General features: G+C 39.2%; 2 protein-coding genes across 7 annotated transcripts in view; both read right to left on the bottom strand.

Moving 5' to 3' along the window:
• Positions 1-861: 861 nt before the first annotated feature.
• LOC114554757 (kazrin-A-like) lies at positions 862-5,265 on the bottom strand. Of its 2 annotated transcripts, none has more exons than XM_028576780.1 (7): positions 4,735-5,265; positions 4,521-4,639; positions 3,275-3,506; positions 2,929-3,030; positions 2,395-2,561; positions 2,084-2,180; positions 862-1,722 (listed from the first exon to the last, which is right to left on the bottom strand). In XM_028576780.1, exons 1-7 carry the CDS (start codon positions 4,834-4,836, stop codon positions 1,561-1,563), a joined length of 981 nt encoding a protein of 326 aa, XP_028432581.1. In that variant the 5' UTR covers positions 4,837-5,265; the 3' UTR covers positions 862-1,560. The 2 variants fall into 2 exon arrangements, with proteins under 2 accessions (XP_028432581.1, XP_028432582.1); XM_028576781.1 differs by having other exon boundaries at positions 2,084-2,177.
• Positions 5,266-7,490: 2,225 nt separating this feature from the next.
• The window catches only part of LOC114554756 (kazrin-like), a 108,790-nt gene continuing 96,835 nt past the window's right edge, over positions 7,491-19,445 (bottom strand). For 3 of the 5 annotated variants that reach the window (XM_028576775.1, XM_028576777.1, XM_028576779.1), the window contains 6 exons: positions 14,610-14,801; positions 12,432-12,568; positions 11,555-11,725; positions 9,588-9,768; positions 9,284-9,417; positions 7,491-7,732 (listed from right to left, as the gene is read on the bottom strand). In XM_028576775.1, coding sequence (XP_028432576.1) covers positions 7,562-7,732; positions 9,284-9,417; positions 9,588-9,768; positions 11,555-11,725; positions 12,432-12,568; positions 14,610-14,801 — 986 coding nt within the window. In that variant the 3' untranslated portion in view covers positions 7,491-7,561. Of the gene's footprint in view, positions 7,733-9,255; positions 9,418-9,587; positions 9,769-11,554; positions 11,726-12,431; positions 12,569-14,609; positions 14,802-19,445 lie in introns of all 5 variants that reach the window. The other 2 variants (XM_028576776.1, XM_028576778.1) reach the window with 2 other exon arrangements.

Below are 19,445 nucleotides of genomic sequence, written 5' to 3'. Positions count from 1 at the left end.
ATAACATACTAATCAACAAGCTAATGTGACACTTGGTCAAATTCTGATCATATTTTTTGAAATATCATAAATCTGCACACCACTCTGCACTAAAAATACATAGTCTATCTTCCAAAGTCTTCACAGGATAATAACATCCTTGTTTGTTTTGACAAAGATTTAATCCTTAAATAAATAACAGGCCTATGATGTATATGAGTTGACAATAATTTCACCTTTATTGTTGATGTACATGAAAAGCTCTGACAGCTGGGTGAAGTCATATTAAAAAGTGAACCCCATTTGAGTCCTCCCCTTCTGTTTCCATACAGGGTATACAGGTTTGAACTGGCCTAATCGTCCCGTATTGGTGACTGGAGGAGACGCCCAGAAAGTGGCAGGGAGACAAACCTGTTTTCTACTATTTGGATTGACCTCAGGCATTCTGTTGCACACAGTGTGTCCCTGTGATATTTCATACGTGTGTTTTCATGCTCAGGAGCAAACTTTATATAACTGTGTCAGATAAAACATGATTCAACTGTACAAAATATACCATTACATTCTCTCAATTAAGTGCATAATATAATTAACAGCATTGCCTTTTCTTCAGTGCTCATACAGTATAAACATGTGAAGATCATTTGTTTGCATTTTTGAACACATCACTTTCAAAACTGAACATTAAACTGTATGTTTAATCTACATATTGTAAATGGGAAGAGCTTTGTGAAAACTAAATTCATCAACCTTCACATTCAAAAGAAAAAACAACTTCAGTTCTTTAATTAAAATATTACATTATGTAACACTAATGAGAAGAGGAATTTTTTTTAATACCAGTTTTCAAAAGATATAATTCATGTTAAAGATTGTCATAAAAATTGCACATTTTGCCAATTTTAGCTCCTCCAAATGTAATATATTTTAATGTTTTAAACTAAGGTTTACTATATATTACAGTAATGATTAAAAACTGTGATAACAAACAACATCACACTCAAATATGTAGAGCTGTTGACTTGACACAGTTCAGGTCTCCTCAGAAGATTAACAGCAGATATGTATCACTATAGTGAAAGCAAATTATACTGTAATTACCTTTTTTTCCTACATCTTAAGTACAATTAATCATTTACTGACATGTTAGCAATAGTTGAAAGAGCAGTAAACATCAGTGCTGTGAGACCTATTTTATATAAGGCATCAAAAGAGAACAACACTGTGTTCAGTTATTTTTGTAGGTTATTCTTAAGCCTTCAATAAACTCATAATATAAAACTCATTTGGACATTTAGTTGGAAAGACAAAACAAAACAAAACAATCTACCTCTTCAATATATTTACAACAGCTCCATCAGGTTAAAAAATGATCTTTGTTTCTGTTCAGAGTATGTTTTATTCTTATATTGGGCAAAATAAAGATACATTTGAATTATTAAATCAAGTGGTACACCCCTTTAGGACTTCCACTTAAAAGTCCAGCGATGCTGAGTGCAGGTCACTCTCAGTAGTAAACAACTATACAATAACAATGTAAACAATAGAAACAACAGTGTGATCTGGATGGCTGAGGCTGTTTCAGACGTTGGTGATTTCAACACTCTTGTAGGTATGCATTGGGCTGCCTTTGGCCCGGGGCACGGCATGAACTCGGGCCTCTCTGGGCGGAGAGCCGCAGGTGCCGTGGAAGCCTAGACCTCGCTCTACAGAGTGGCTGTTTGCACGTAACCTCAGCGGACTCTGAAAAAATCAAAAAAAGGCATTAAAAAAAGAATGTGGAGTTTCTTTTTAAAAATAAGACATTGACACTTTTTTTGAATGACTACTTCGGTCAAATATCAGCTGATATTGAAGTGAAACAAATTGCAGGACTACTCACCACTGTAGTTGAACAAATACAGCTTCTGAACAATGCCACATTTCTAAACCTTCCACCAATTAAACTTTCTCTCACTATTTGACAATTTTGAATGATTGCTCTCTGTCATCATGTCCCACCTCAACAGTTCTTTATACAAAGAAATACATCACAAAAATGAGAGATGTGTAATTGTATTAGGGCTTCAGATAGTTTTGTAATATGAATGAAATAAAATGATACCTTTCCCGATCTTCTCATCGACACCCTCTCCTCAGCAAAGCGGTTAACAGCCACAGGCGAAGAGGAACCGACAACCTCACTGCCCTGCTCTGAACTGCTGTGAATACACGACATTGCAAGATATGTTCATTCATGTGCATGAAGTTGAAGTTTAATCCTTAGATAATCACATTTATTTCACAAGATTCACAAGAACATGGTCATATAGTAAAGACAAAAAATAACCTAATCTAAGGATATATTTTTAATATCATAGAACAAAATCACTTTAGGGAAAGTATGCACCAAGAGTTAAAGGGTTTTTAACCCACCTGTGAGGGATGGCGAGTGATTTCATCTCTTCGTACAGGTGCCGGTGCAGCATGTGTTTGTTGCTGGGGATCCCCAGGGCTTTGGCCATGGTGTCTGTGTCAAAGGACGGGTCCAGAGCCATCACAGCTCCATGAATCCCTTTACCCTGAAGATTGTCTGCAAACTCCTGAAGAGCACGACACAGAGGCAGACTTCAGACTTTATCTACAGTCCTACCAAAAGTCACATTGTACTTTTGTACAGGGAAAACCACAGTCATGGTGAAACCTCTAAGTGTTTTAGTTTTTAAAGTTACATGTTGGCCAAAACTAAGCAAGTCACAATAAGAGACATTGTGGATCCAGAAAAACACTTGTATTGTATCTTCTTAAGTGCTTTTCTTCTGTATTCTTTAAGAAGTGGCAAGGCACCACCACAAAAAAGCTATCATTATTTCTGAGGGAGTCCTAGAAACTAGTATGTGGTATCTGGTTGCAATGTGTCCTTCAAATCTCCCGAGCGAAGTGTAACACCGTCACTGACCTCCCACCCACCTTGAGGTCTATGTCTCTGATCCACTTCATTACTCTGTGACATGTCCAAACAATGGGGTCCCGGTCTTGGTGCTCACATTTTGCCTGCTGTGCCTGCAAGGCCTGCGAAAACACAACACACAGATAACTGCGCAAGCATTTATGTGGCGGGGGCCGGTGAACATACAAAGAGAGATCAGGGAAGGAAAAGGGCCTGCTGCAATAATGCACAACCAAGCTATGGTGGATAATATTGGGAATGAAATGTTTTGTGAGAATAGTCAAGTATAACCTAATGCAGTGATTGAGGAACAACTATTTAGTATTTTTCATCTACTCTCATGTGAAACTCGATCTATAATCTGACCTCTTTATCAAAATTGAGGATCTGCAACAGCTGGATTGCCAGGAGCAGACTGGTCTGGTGGAACTGGTCACCGATGTTGAGGAATCTCTCCAGGTCTCTGCGGCTCAGAGAGTTCAGCACTCGGCCGTCCACTAGATGAGTCTGGAAGGTCTGCGAGTATTGAGGTAACCCCACGTCACTCAGCCACGATGTTGCAACCCAGTGATGGTCCATCTCAGACGCTTTTGATAGTCTAGAAAATGATTAAACATCATGATCAGCGGAGTTAGAAGTTTTCAGATCCTTTACTTAAAGTGCTCATATTATCCTCATTTTCAGGTTCATAATTGTATTTAGAGGTTGTACCAGAATAGGTTTATGTGATTTAATTTTCAGAAAACACCATATATTTGTTGTACTGCACACTGCTAAAGCTCCTCTTTTCACCCTGTGTGTTGAGCTCTCTGTTTTAGCTACAGAGTGAGGCATCTCACTTCTGTACCATCTTTGTTGGGAGTCGCACATGCGCAGTAAGTACTGCTAGCTAGTCAGTTGCAGAGTATGAGGTTGTGCCATGCTAGCAGCTAGGCGAGCATTATAACGTGTGTTACAAAGTGACACGTTCGTCACGAAAGTAAAGGCTTGACTACAACAGAGCTGTTTGGAGCAGTTTGTGAACAGTGTTTTCTGTTGGAGATGGTAAGTCCCTTTGGGGTGGACTTTGGGCTTTTTCACTTTGTAAACCTATAACATGCACAAAAAGATATATAACACAAATAAGGAAAGGGGAAAAGCCAAAAAGCACAATATGAGCACTTTAAGTAAAAGTAGCAATACCACACTGTGAAAATACCCCTTTACAACTTAAAGTCCTGTATTAAAAATATTACTAGTATTATAAGCCAAACATACTTAGTGTCAAAGTGCTCAAATTGATACAAATGTCCCCTATGAGTGTTATACCAATATATATTATATTGTTGGATTATTAATACTGGTGCAGGTAGCATTTTACTGTTGCAACTGGTCTAGGTGGAGATTATTTTAACTATTGTATATACTGTTGGATGGTTTAATCCAACAGTAACCAAAGCTGTCAAATAAATGTAGTAGAACAAAAAGTACCCTCTGGATGGTAGCGGAGTAGAAATATAAAGTAGCATGAAATGGAAATACAAGTACCTCAGACTTAATTACAGTACTGCTGCTGATAAGAAATATTAAACTTTTAATCAAACAACTAACAGTTTTGTTAGCTGCTACTCACCCTTGGTCTCCTTCAGCTCTCCTGTAATCCTCAATGGCCAGTCTCAGTTTCCTGCGATGAATGGGGTTACTAATACCCAGACCCAGCTCCAAATCCTCATCTGTGAGGCCTAGCAGCACCTAAAGAACAGAAATCCAGTTTAAACAAGAATAGCATCATAGCCCACTCTCAAGCACAAAGCAAACAAACAGCCACTTGTGTACCAAAGGTGTACCTTGCCACTTTTGACGTTTTCAGAGCAGGCTCGGATGTACATGGGCATTCCCATGACAACCTCCAGCCAGGCCTGGACTGCACTTGCCCTCCACAGCGACATGCATGTGTTTCGAGTGAGCTCCGCCTGCTGGAGGCGATCCAGCTGCTCCTCTCCATCAGACAGGCTCTGCTGTGTGAGGCTGTCAGAGTCTGGATTGGTCAGGAGAAGTTATGGTGTGGCATACAGGAGGGGTTCAGGGTGAGAGGGATATGGAAATCAAAAAAGTGATTCATCTGGAGAAAGGTTAACATCAAAATTAGAGGGTGTTTCCATAAAAAAATACACCTTAACATCAGTTTGTAATGATACAGTGCAACACATTTGATGCTACACTAAAATATCAGAATTGTTTTTGTTTATCAAAAACAGAAGAGAGTCTTTCTGGCTTTTTCTTATGTTTATTTATATCAATTAAAGTTATCGGTCAGCTGAATGAAAAGTAGTTTCAAGCCTTTTTGTCCAATTTTGGCTTTTCTTTTAATTGCCCCTTTTGGCCACTAGATGGAGCCACAATAATTTACTGGAGCTACTCTTCCTGTGTTGTTGATTTAACTGTACTGTATAAGGAAAAGGCTTACCAGGTTTATTAAAGAAAAAAGTAAACAAAATGTCATGGTTGAGTCCATCTACAGCAGAAATACAATGCACTTATTTCTTTTATGAGAGTGAGTTCTAAAACTACTGTATTATGTTTAGTAAAGTTGTTGAAAGACTTCAATAACTATCTGATGATTATGAGGGTATTTAAGACCATTAGGATAATGTATTACAGACACAGGGATTATTCATAAAACATCATGCTCCTGCCCATTAAGCGCCCATCTCAACAACAGGAAAACACTGATTCATACTGAACCAACGAATCCAGGATGAACTGCGTGTTTACCTGATTCGTCTCCACATGCTGACAAAAAACGTTGCATGCAAAGTCCACCATCTCTTTTTCAAGAGTTTCCACCAAAAAAATGACACAAATTGAGTGATATGAATAATCCCCAGAGTTCAAAAACAGACAGCTGGTAATCACAGATGAGGAGTTACTCACTGGCAGGAGAGAGTTGCCATTAGAAATGGCAGAGGCGAGGGAGAGACACGTTAGACTGGGACACAAGAACAAGATTACTCATGGAACAGAAAACTGCCACATAGGATGTATTCAGTTACTGGTTTTATTTTTAAAATAAGATTTCATTTCAATTATAATTCATTTTTGAAAATGCTAAAACCTCCTCAACATCTGGCTGCAACAGCTGCAGCAGATACATATTTGAAGTTACCTCTTCTTTGTCTTTTTTCTTTTTAAATAAAATACTTCAATAGATTTAATCTTTTCAACGTCTCCTAAATTACAAAGCATTTAACATAGAATTGTTAGAGCCACATTTGCAAGAAATGAGGAGGGATTTTACACAAAGCACAACAAAAACTAGAAAAGAAAAGAAAAAGGGACCGTGCATTCATAATGCAAGGAAAGATAACTTGGTAAAAGGAAAAGGTAACACAGAAGCAACACAGGATTGTGGAAACTATTAATTTGATTGGCAATGAATGGACATCTAATCAAAGCAACACAGAGGGATCATGCAGGTGTTTAATGCACATTCCTTTGTCTCATATTGGCACGTTAGATAGCTCTCAGTAAGAAATGAGTCAGACATAAACAATTTTACGAGGCTAGTGCTGACAGTGACAGAATGATGTGCAGGTTTTCTAAAGATGAGTGTTTAGCACTTTGGCACACACGGTTTCCACAGAAGACGAGAGGTGTGCCTGAATATGCATCACTGTTAATCTTTTGTTTGTGTATTCAGGTCTGTGCAAATAAGACTCTTTTAAATAAGATTGACTCTAAAACCTTTATTGGCCCAGACATTATTTAGAGTAACTGATAATATGATGTTTAGCATAAAACGGGTGAGGAACCCTTTATGAAAAAACTTCCTGCTGCCCACGCAGTGATATGTTTAAATAATGTGAGCCAGCATTTGTAAAGTGAACATGATTGCAATCCTGTTCCAGCAATACCGCTCAAACAAAGTACTATTTTTGATTCCAACAAGCAATTTGAAACAACAGCATTTGGCAAATTAAACTCCAAGAGATCAATTTCTTTTTAAGCCAATTTTAAACCAATCTTATTATATCTCCTTTGTAATAAGACATGGGCCAAGGAAGATTGGGAATAAGAAGAAACTTAGAAATCAATGTTGCAAAGCATGATAAAAGCAACTGTAAAGTAACAAAAGCTAGATGACATTTACAGTAAAAACACTAGTTTCACAATAACTCCTATTTACATATGAACAACAGTCCTTCAAGTCTCCAGTTATAAAAAAACATAAAACATTAAGACATTTGGAAGATAATACAGCATAAACATTTCTACACATAATAATAACCCCATGTATATATTTATATGCATGTAAACATATATACATATGCATACATGTACATCTATAAATATATATCTAATTTACAAACAAACAATTTAAGGGTAATATACTGTACATTTATGGGAATAGCAGTCTCTTTTAGGCTTTTCTTTTAAAATGTACTCCCCTCCCCCCCTCCAGACAAACCCACACACAAAACACTCTTTACACACAGTTAAAGCCAGGTGTATATCCACACAAATTTAACACACACACACCACACACACACACACACACACACACACACACACACACACACACACGCACACACACACACACACACACACACACACACACACACACACACACACACACACACACACACACACACACACACACACACACACACAGCATCACCAGTCTGCATCCTCCTCTATGTAATAATCAGGGGTGGCTGTACCATCAAACAGGCCGGGGTCCAGTGACTTGCGCTGCTTGCCTCGAGCGAACACCCGCGACAGGGATCCCAGAGTCATCTTCTCCTTCTTCTTCTTACGCTTCTGGTCCTCCAGGTCCTCCATGGACTGAATGGAGCAGAGAAGACAGGAAGCTTGGGTTTGTCCTATCATACAGCTGAGTTAAAGAAATAGTGTAACATTTTGGGAAATATGCTTATTCAATTTCTTACTCAGAGTAAGATGAGGAGATTGATACTATCATGTCAGTACAGCAAATATGAAGCTACTGTCAGCAGCAGGTTGGCTTAGCGTAGCATAAAGACTGGAAACATGTCACGTCCAAATGTGACTAAATCTTCCTACCAGCACCTCCAAAGCAGGGGCAGGTTTAGCAAGTTTTGAATGAGGTAGCCAGACTGGGCCACAGTTTTAAAAAAGGGGGACACATTTGTAAAATAAGTAAAAATGTGTGACTCAAATCAAAAGCATGGCTTCTTGGCAATAATAAACTTCTTTACTAAAGAGTACTAATAAAATACTTTATTACCTCCGCCCAGGAGGTCATGTTTTTGGATCTGTCTGTCTGTCTGTCTGTCTGTCTGTCTGTAGTTGCTTCATCAGAGGTTTTGTTACCTTTTGACAAAGCCAGGCTAGCAGTTTCTAGCGGTAGGACAAATAATCAATCTTTGATGCATCGCAATTCTCTCTAGAACGATTCAATGCTCAATACTGATAATTTTAAATTATTTTAAAAAATTTTATGTGTTGAATTTATTTAAAAGTTACTGTCTCCAGAAAAGTACAAATCAGAAAACAGAGTGACTGAAAGAGGATGGGATAATGGACAACAACTTAGAGTTTAGGCAAAAAAAAAAAAAAAAAATATACACATGACCAAATAAGACATACATAAAATAACTAGGAAAAAAACATATAGGCTGTTCATCTACTTTATCACATTACATCTGACCATCTCATGTTTTATGTTCTAAGAAGCCAATTATCCACCTTTAAACATGACTGAGCCTCTGACATGGCAGATTACTGGGAGAGAAGGGGACTTTCACAATCATGTTTAAGGCTTAAGCACGGAATGACTACAAAATAAAACCCTCAGTAGACAAAACATTTCATTAAAACTTGTGTGTGACAAATACTGTATATGTCAAAATCTAAGCTTTGTCTAGCTGCTTCGTCTAAGAAGTGATTAGCAAACTCTTGAGTAGCAAACTCAGATTTATATGTATATTTTTAAAAGTAACGCATGGAAATGTAAATAAAATAAAATATAAATTGTTGCATCGAGATGCATCGATAATCGGTTTAGAATCGAATTGTTGGCCTCTAAATTGGAATCGAATCGAAAGGTGCCAAGAGATTCCCACCCCTAGCAGTTTCCCCATGTTTCCAGTCTTAATGCTAAGCTAATTTGCTGCTGGCTGTAGTTTCTTCTTCAATAAGACCAATCCGCGTATTTCCAAAAATGTTAAACTATTGTTTTAAAGTGACATAAAGGCAAAATAACATCACCACCTCCACCAAGCAGGCAGGCTGACACACAGCAGGCCGACAGAACAGACGGACAGAAACAAACAGGAAAAGACAAAGAGGAGGGAGGTACTTATAGAAAAGTGTGGAGGTGTGATTACTTGGTCGAGGGGGCCAGTCAGCTCTTACATTGCAGAGGGAGTGGGTCCGGTGGCGAGGTGAGTTGATGTCGCTGGGCGTGGACGAGCGGTCTCCATCGGCTGCCGAGGCGTCAGAGATGACAGAGGGCTGGCGAGAATGGCAGGGGCTGATCCTTACCACAGCTAGATGTGCCACACATACACATGCGTACACACACATAAATTCACACATGTTGAAAAATACCCATTTAGTATGAGAAACCTCAAGGAAGCCCTCTGTTAGTTTGTTTAGTCTGTAAAAGCAACATCAAGCAGCACGGAGACTGAGAGGCAGAGCAGTTAAGAGACCTTACCCTGTCTGTCCGTGGTGTGTCCATGGTAGAGGGTCTGTTGGCTCTGACGGATGGCCGCAGTGAGCGGCAGGTCGGCCTGCATCACCCACTCCTGACTGCCGTTCACTACAGGCTCAGTCGGCATGGCCAGTGAGTGACGCTTCGGTACGTCTTTTGTCAAGGTGGCGAGAGACTGCTTCGCCTGGGAAACGCACAACGCACAAGAAACAGAAACTGAGCAAAACATTTGTACCTATACGCACATATACACAAAACTGGTTATACAACACAACTAAATATGGGATCTTGGTAGCTAAAGGATTATTGAGCAGTATTCTATGTTTGCTTATTGTCAACAAATCCCATGACAAGACCAAAACCAACAATGATTTTATCCTTGTAAGTCCTGTCTGTGTAGCCAAAAGCCTAATACTTGTCTTATTCATCTGTGCTATAGAGCTCCATTGTTGCACTGTAGTTTATTTTGAGTCAATCCCACATTCACCGTCCTGCTGCTGTAAATACTCACTATGTCTATACATCATCTACTCCTGGTTTAGTAATGTTTGCTTAAAACTACAATGCCAAGCTGTTTTAGGAAGTTATTCAGCCTATTTTGTAATACATTCACCTGCATATTTACGTCTTCAGCAGGAACAAATTGGCTTGAGGCTTAGTGCCACTAGCCTCGTGAGACCGTCCTGATCTCGCAAGCTCTAGTTTTCCACTGCAGATCAGTCTGGCATCTTGAGACAGAGAAAATTTGGAGCCATTCGCCAAACGACCGGGCCAATCAGCGTTGGTTTTGAGGTGGTTTTAGATGGTGATAGACAGATGGTTTATCCAATCAGCAAACCAGTATTTTCAGACAGCGGTAGCCCTAATTCTGTTAACTGCTCCCTAATGCTTTTTTCTCTTGGATCCTTCTTTTGGAACATGGACCGGGAACCTGAAAGGGTGCCTTTTATTCGTAAATTCTCGTTACACAAACGGCAAATATCCTTTACCAACATGTTGCTTGCTGAGCTAACGAGCTATGCTTTGCCTGCAGCAGCAGGGGCACTGGTTGTATTTTCATACGCTTCGTTGATCTGACTGGTTGATTTGGCCCGTCTATCGCCAACATAGGTGATAGACAGATGGTTTATCCAATCAGCTAACCAGTATTTTTGCCCCTTCCCAAAAGTTCTCCAACGGAAAGTTCCCAGATGGATATGCCGAGCAAATGCGAAGCAATCCATCTGGCGGAGTCAGGTTATAGTGCCACAGCAGGGTAGGGAATTTCGTGTTGAGAAATTGAGTAATACATTAACAACAAAAATATTGAATTACAGCAGCTTTACCCTTTGAAGTTAGGTAACAGGCAATATTTCAATACAGCACATTAAAAACTGTCCATTTTGGTGCCCAAACTATACATATTCATTGTTTTCCACAAGATTTCATTACTGGAAGCAATGAAAAGGCATTTCTCAGTGGTAGAGGTCAGTTGGAAATAATATGGTTTTAAATAGAGCGAGAGAGATAACAAGAAAAAGAAGGTAGAAAGCTATTTTGTGGTTTGGTTGCTTGACAGCGATACAGCTCTGGCACTGATGTAGCAACAAATCTAATCTGTGATGCAGCTTGATGTGAGGATCTTGTTATGACTTGCCGAGGGAGGAGAGAGATTAATGACACACAGACTGACAACTGTACCTCTGAGGCACCAACACAGACATAGAAATATAGGAATGAAGTTTTTCCTCAGCCCGGAGAAAGAGTTAATGCTTTGAGAAAGGAAAGGGATGAGGATAAAAAGCAGAGCAGCTTAATGCATGTGTTTGAACTGATATGAATACAGGGAAGGGATCGCAAACCCACACCTTGTTTGCATTTATGCCAAAAACACCAGATAATCATGCTAAGGTGACACAATTGTGCTTGAGTTATTAATTCAACATTAACAACAATAGGCTGTGACTGGGTTTATGTGCAGGGTGACTCACCATGGTGAGCTCAGCCTCCAGTTCTTTGACCCTATTCTCCTTCATGTCCATCTGAGAACGCAGGATGTTGGCCTGTTCTGTGGCTTCTTTGGTCTGCCTCCTCAGGTCCCATTTCTCCCTCTCAAGCATGTCCTTCTCCTTAGCCAGGGCTTTCACTGCATCCTCACTCTCCTGAGGAACACACACAAAGACACGGTTAATCCTCGCCAAGCACACTATGAACGATCAATGGAGCTCGACATTTGTGTCAACAAGTGTGAGCTACATTCTGTGCCATAACCTATTTCCAAACCTGTACTCTTTAAAAGGGTAGATATATGATGATACTGTGAGACAAATGATTTTAGTAGTAGCAGTAACATGTCGGAGAGTTTCAAATGATATATCGGCAGTCATTTTTCTACATCACATAAATAAACATTTATGATTGTGATGAATATATATATATATATATTTAACGTTATACACTAAGTCCACCAATTTAGCATTTATGAGCAGTATTTAATAAAGAGTTTCTAACACACTTTAATGTTTTTGTGCACAGACATAGACATTTTTATGTGTTTATTAATGCACAGTATTTGTCAACAATTATAACCTCTCCTATGAAGACATTATATATTATTACAACAGTGTTTGTCATTCATTAATTGTTTGTAAAGCAGCCTCTACTTATTGGTGCTGGTTTAGGATCTTATAGGCTAGGAGTTATAGTTGCATAGTTGTAACCCACTGCTTATAAAGGTGGACTTTAAGTGGCAAAACTCTGCTAAACTACGTCAAACATGTCTTTGGAGTTTCTGCACTGACATATCTAACGACATACACCAACAACGATAGGCTATATCTACTAATACATCGGCTGAGCCGGTGTTACCTTTCGGTGTTGGTCATAGTTGCGTATGAATTCTCGCAGCTGGTCTTCTCTGTTCTCCAGTGTTGTGTACAGCTGCTGCATCTGACTCGCCAAGTCTGCCTTCTCCACTTTTAAACGCTTACGGTCAGCTTTCATAGCTGTAAAACACAGAACTACACTTTCACACACTGAGCAGCACATACATGTGTAAATCAAGGAGCAATTTAAATGCCAATTCTACTGTCAAACTGAATAAAACAAATATATGTCAGTGAGATTTGGCTGCCTCTAAATCAGAAACAAAGCTATGCAATTGCAGCAAGGAACCACTAGGTGACAATGTGCCTTCATTTAATGAGGGGCTGCAACTGAAGTTTTTTTTTTTCGGACAAAATGATGTAACCATCCTAAAAGATAGGTGGCACAGTGGTACTTGTTGATTCATACATTTAAGGGTTCCAGCTGGCATGTGGAGACTCTGTTAGCTCATGCCGGAGAAGAACAATTGGATCAGATTTGATTCAACTTCATTCTCTTGCAGAGAACAGTCCCGATGCAACTTATGGGGGTCTTTGCAAGCAAAAATAATAGCAATGCTTTCTGGAGAGGTTGTGCTCAACGGAGAGGCAAGACAGGAACGTCTCCTTTCCATAACTGCACACCTGACAATGATATGTGTCTTTCAAGAGGCATTCCAATATGACAGCGTTCATTTATTAAACTCAACATTCAAACCTGTTTTGTAGCAGTTACACAACGCAGTTTACAAGCTTCCAGTTTACCGCATAGTGTCTCGAGCAAAGGAGAGAACCATGCAAAGCAATAGTGTTAAACTAAACTAAATCCACAACTGCCTTTTTCGTTATCCCTCCTTTTTTTTTTTTGCAAGCAGTTATCCTATAATAATAATTATTATCTTATCATAGTTGGATTTGTTTTGAAAAAAATTTAAACAATCCATCAGTGCCCCATTCCAGTCTACATCAATACCACATTAATATTTCAGTGTAAAGCTTCTATAGAATGATTGATGGATGATAATTAAAATGAGGTGAACGTGGAGTCTACTTGGCTGCTCATCAGAGGCGACACCCATTTCTAAAAATGAACACATGCACATACAGTATCTCTTGTCTACCCTCAAAAAAACAATAAGCTCTAAACATAAAAGATCAAGTTTCTCTTCAGGAATATTGTACATTGTTGCACATTTCATACCTTTGGCACATACAAGACAAAACTGGGACAGAGATGAACCCTAAAATTAATTTTTCCCCACAGTATCATCTTTTGATTGGCCCAACTTTTCTTTTTGTTTGCTGAGAGTGAAGAACATGGACTAAACCACAACTGCGTACATCTACAGTATGAAGATAAAATATGAATGTGTTAAAAAGAAGCAAATATCTTTATGGGCCTACATAAGCCACTGGTATTTTACTACTCAATGTTGAAACTGGAAGCTATGTCAGTCTGGAAGAAGAAAAGTGGGTTTCTAATGGATTGTAACAGATCTGAAAATGAGCTTCATTTTGTTTTCTTGTGTACTTTTTACTGGGAGACCCACACTACTGTCTTGACTCAGATAACAATGATGGATGATGCACAAAGACTGAGTTGGCTGTTCACACACACTCACAAAAAATCAACTAGAGCATGTGTTTGATTTGCAAAATGGAAGTCTCAAATGTGTTATCTGTTATTCAATAAATGATTAATTTCTGTTTTTGTACATATATCAAAGAACATATGTTGGTCCAAGATACTTAAAAACAATGATTCTGATCGCTGATAGCTTTTAGACCAATTCATTTGAAGGAAGCAGACTTAATTTAATTTGCATCAAATTGATTTGAGGGTCAATTATGTTATTATCTCATGTTTCTTCTGTTTGTGTACTGTATGAGGCTTACCAGAAGAAGTCTTACTTTGATGTTTGATATATAGCATTGTCTTGCAATCCAATGTGGGAAATTTTTAGCATGACACAGAAATAAAAAAAAATAAAAAACTGACTAACATATAATTTTCTTCGGTGAGATAAAGTGGATTTCATGTAGTGTACAACATATTCTGACTTGATGGAAGTCGAAAAGGGTGAAACTTCCAACTAAATGCTTGGACAGCTGTATTTGCTGTATATTCTAGTTAGCTGTTGTAAAGAAGGGACTAAAGAAGACGCCTGTGTTGGCTCCTGACCTTGTAAGGCCTCCTTGGCACGGTCCAGCTCCTGCTCCTTGTCACCCAGCTGCACACGGAGCTCGGTGGCTGAGAGCAGATCGGCAGAGCAGCCTCCCTGGGTCTCCTCCAGGTCCTTACTCAACATGTCCTTCATTTGCCTCAGCAGGTGGACTTCCTCTTGAAGCTGCGCCACCTCCTCACGCAACAACACTGAAGGAGAAAGAGAGACAGTTTGGGAATTTAGAGTATGCAGAAGAGGAATGAGCAACCTGAGAGTGCTGCATTTAGAATCTAAAATCCAAAGAGACAGGCAGAGGGAAGACTGAAGGAGAGTAGAAAACTCAAGGAAAAAATCAAGGGAAGAATACAGTGAAAAGCTAAATTAACAAATTAACACATCAAACCCCTTCAAGACTCACAGGTCCACCTCAGCTGTGTGGCCACAGGGGTTTAAGAAATTTAGATAAATGCTGAGTGTCAGACTCAGAACTGAAACCTGCGAGGGTAGTGGGTAGGTGAGAACCAGCAATCTGATAAGAAAATAAAATATCAGCAACACACGCTTGAGACGTGCTCCTCAGTGTTGTGTTTCCCATCCGCTCCCAACCCTCGGGGAAAACAGGCAAGCAAACAGGAGCAGGAAACCAAGGAGAGGACACAGAGAAATGTCGAGGGAACAAACCGATGGGAGCTGGTGGACACGTTTGCAGAGCAACAGGACAGAAAACACAAAATCGATTAGAAGAGGTCTTTCATGGGTTCAACTTGCGTCCAGTGAGGAAAGTCCATACCAGCAACAGAGGAACAATATATGTCATGATGATTTATCTTGTATACACATAAGGGCAAAAGGTTTATAAGAGAAGAATGGACAATTTTTATAAGAACAGAGACAAATGAAACAAGCAGCCAAAACATTCAATCTTTGGGCTTTGGATTGTTTTTCGGACAAAATCAGCAATTTGAGATCTATGACCTTGTAAATAGCATTTTCCACTACATTCTGGCATTTTATAGACAAACCAATGAATCAGTTAACTGAGAAATAGTCGACAGATAAATCAATAATTAAAATAATCATTATTTGTAGCCCTGAACATAATGTAACTAGACTAAGAGTCTACAGCCAAGCTAGCGTCGCTGGAGGCTGTGATGCTCATTTTAAAGAAGAGCTAACAGATAGATAACAGTTGAGGTCCAGTATTTGGTTTTGATTCTTAGCAGTTGTGGTGAGTTAAATGTAATAAATGTTCATAGGGTGGTGCCAGAATGTTTTAAGTCACACATAAATAATTAAGAATACAGTCCTTGTTTTAATAGAAAACCCTTATATACTCCCAGTTATTACGTGAAAAACATTTAATTAGAAATAATTAAGACATTTGACCTATGGTGCTAATAAAAACTCTGGGGATCAACAAAGTCACCAAGACAATGAATGTAATAATCTATCCTACAACTGTCGGGACATTTCACTCTGATGCACAAATGTCAACCTGCTGGTGGAGCTAGAGGAAAAGTCAGCAGATCACCAAAAGTAGTAGGCTTCATCCTCTGGGAACTATGCATGTGTGCACAAGATTTCATCACAATCCTACAATTGTTATTGCATTATTTCAGTCTGGACCAAAATGGTGGAACGGACTGACTGACAAACAATCCCATCCCTAGAGGCAGGCTGCTTGCATGGCTGAAAACTATAACAAATAAAAAAAAGTGTGAGCATGCCATTAATTTTATGCAGATCCCTGCATAAAATGCAGAAGACTCCATTAAAAATTCAAGACCAAGTTTGGATGCAACAAAGTATGTAGGCCTATGTGTGTGTTTGTGTGCATGTGTGTGACTCAAAGAGAAAAGAAGTGAAAGGTCTCGGCAGGCCTGCAGCCAGACCTTGTGGGGCTGCAGCAGCTCCGATAAGAGAGGAAGGGACAGTCCATCGGTCTCTGTCGACTCAGGACTATGGAAACACACTGGGTAGCTCTGTGCTGCATGTGAAAAAAAGAGTTTGTTTCCCTGAGAGAGCAATTGTTCACCGCCTTCTTGCAGCCTAAATCCGCTTATTCATGTGTTTACCTACAGGCTCTCCTATATTTGTCGCAAGGAGCAGCAGCTGCTTTCGATGCCACTGGACAGAAGTGTGCATTTTTTAGGCGCTTTATTGTGTTTGGCTTAATCTGCAACTTTAAATTACCAGCTGCTCTTGCTGTGCTGTGAAGGTTGATCTGCTCTAGTCGTTGGGTTTAGCAGAGGATTTGATACTTAGTGATTCTCAAATAAACCAATTGTTGATGAGCCTTTTCCCTTTTTTTACGCAGAATCTATAAGTATTTCACTAGCTTAGTGTAAGGTATCATCACACATACATTGGCTTGTGTGTCATACTACTTTAAGTCAATTAAAAACTGTCAGAATTGTGTCTTGAAGAGTATTTGAAGTGGATATAGTGAGAAATGTGTAATTTACAGATTAATTAGTTACATAATTCTCCCAAATCCAATTTTGCATTCATTTCCAGCTTCAGACCGTCACCCAATAATATACGCAGACCCACAAACATACACAAACACACTTGCACACTTTTTCCTTTTTCAGGTTATGAAATCGAGGCAAAGAAAACTTCCAGAGATCTTCCAATCTTCCCTGAATTTGTGGCCACAAATAAGAAACGTGTGAAGGGACACAGAAAAGCTGCTTCATTGCACACTGACTTGAGATAAAGCTGACACAACCCATCTACCTATAGATAACGGACCTCCACATACAGTGTTTCGTGCAATCTTAAAGCTATTTAAATGGACAGGATTCATATAAACAGTACACTGCAGTCTATATGCTGCTATCCCTTGAGTGGTTGTGCAGTGAGCTTGGTCAAGCTATTAGAGTCCTCCCACAGAAAAAGAGAAGCCCACTCTTCTTCCTCGTATTCAGCAGTGGCCCATTCAATTAACTTCTCATCCAAGCCTGATTAGAGTGTCCATCAAAGCCAGTCAGGACCAGGCCATCCCTCCCAGTCCCTTTTTCTCCCCGCATAGCAAAGCTGTCACAAGCCACCACACATGCGCGCGCACACACACACACACACACACACACACACACACACACACACACACACACACACACACACACACACACACACACACACACACACACAGAGCTGGGGAGAGGTGTGTAGTGGCTCTTGGCTCATGATTAGGCTTGAAAGAAAGCAGAGGCATCACTCTCTGCTTGGAAAGAGGAAGTGGGGGTTGGAAATGTGTGGATTGGCGGTCAAAGACCAGAACTACTCTCCTATTAAGACTATGCAGGATTAAAGTGAAGCTATTTATATACATGAATGATCAAAGATGCTTAATGTGAGCTGTTTAGGAATATTTAGTTTGAATGAGAAATTTTATTTAAAGTTATTGCTCTTGTTGCAAAGACCCATATTATTATTATTTGTTCTCAGTGCAACCGCATTGATTTGCTCTCGTCATTAATCCATCTCTTTCCAATCAGGCAACTTTGCTTTGTAGATTCAGTGTATGCTGATTTTCATTTGATAATGACGCCTTAAGTCTCATTTCAATTTAAAAGGGTTAAAGGGTCAGTTCACCTAAATAATAAAACATATTTGTTAATATATTTTCTTACTATCCTCTGGTTTTGTTCACCACTGTTTTGAGATGTCTGCCTGAGATTTCTTCCACCACCCCAATGAGATCCGGGTAAATGAAATTTAGTTTGTGCTGCTCATAGCGCTGAATAGTTTTAGGGCTGCGGCTAATGATTATTTTTTAATGACTAATGTGCCGATTATCATCTCAATTAATCAATCAATTGATTTGTCTATAAATAGTCAGAAAATTGTAAAAATAGGTAACATCTGTCATCATGTCTTGTTCAACTAACAGTCCAAATCCTAATTCACAGTTGAGAAGATAAGTAGGATCTTCTTTTGGAAATATTTGCTTACATTTTTTTTTTTTAAATTGATTATTAGAATAGTTGCCGATTATTTTTCTGTCGACTGACTCAGTGATTATTCGAGTAATTGACTAAGCTCTGAAAAGTTCCTTTAAAACTCTTCAACAGCAAAATATCTATCCATAAACAATGTACTGGTTACATTTGATAGTACGCAGACATCCCTGTCACAGATTTTATAGGGAGTAGTTCCAGTGGAAAATGTGCACATGGTGGTCTGTGAATTATACAGAATAACTGGGACATTGGAATGACAAATTGCTGTTGAATTGTTAAAATTTATATTTTCAACGCGGCAAATCTACAAACAGCAGGAATCTCAGACACACTAACTAACCTGGGCAAACTAAACTAAAAGTATCTGCATGGCTAGATACCTCTAAAGGTGTTTAAGTGAGAATACATTTCTTGTAATTTGTGTGAACTGACCCTTTAACTGAAATGTCCTATAAAACATAATGAAAATCACTGTTTTCAATGGACCATAGGCCATTTGAAAGCAAAACCATGAAAATAATATGGTACAATTGAGAGGGGTATCAAAAATCTCCAAAGTAACAGCAGCCAACTGTTCTGCCCTGGGGAGCTACAATGTGCATTGCTGTAACTTTTCCACCTCTGTCTCCCTGACAATTCAAATCTGTGTAATTTTAGTTAGTACAGTGGTTCCGCTCAGCTATATCTGTCCAACACAAAGCCAGAGGCGATGCTGCTGCCTTTCCCTCTCCACTAATCTCTCAGGTACAGTAACAGATAGTTGGATAACAAGGTCATACACTATTTTACAACTTTACTACTGTATGTAGACATACAGAGCTGTCATAACTGTCCTCTTGAAGCAATATTTGTAATAGAAGACTCCTGTGAACAACCAAAGCATATTAA

Source organism: Perca flavescens, chromosome 4 (genome assembly GCF_004354835.1).
Source record: "Perca flavescens isolate YP-PL-M2 chromosome 4, PFLA_1.0, whole genome shotgun sequence".
Classification (NCBI taxonomy): domain Eukaryota; kingdom Metazoa; phylum Chordata; class Actinopteri; order Perciformes; family Percidae; genus Perca; species Perca flavescens.
The sequence above is the reverse complement of the archived record's forward strand: the minus strand, read 5'-3'. Positions and strand labels throughout refer to the sequence as shown.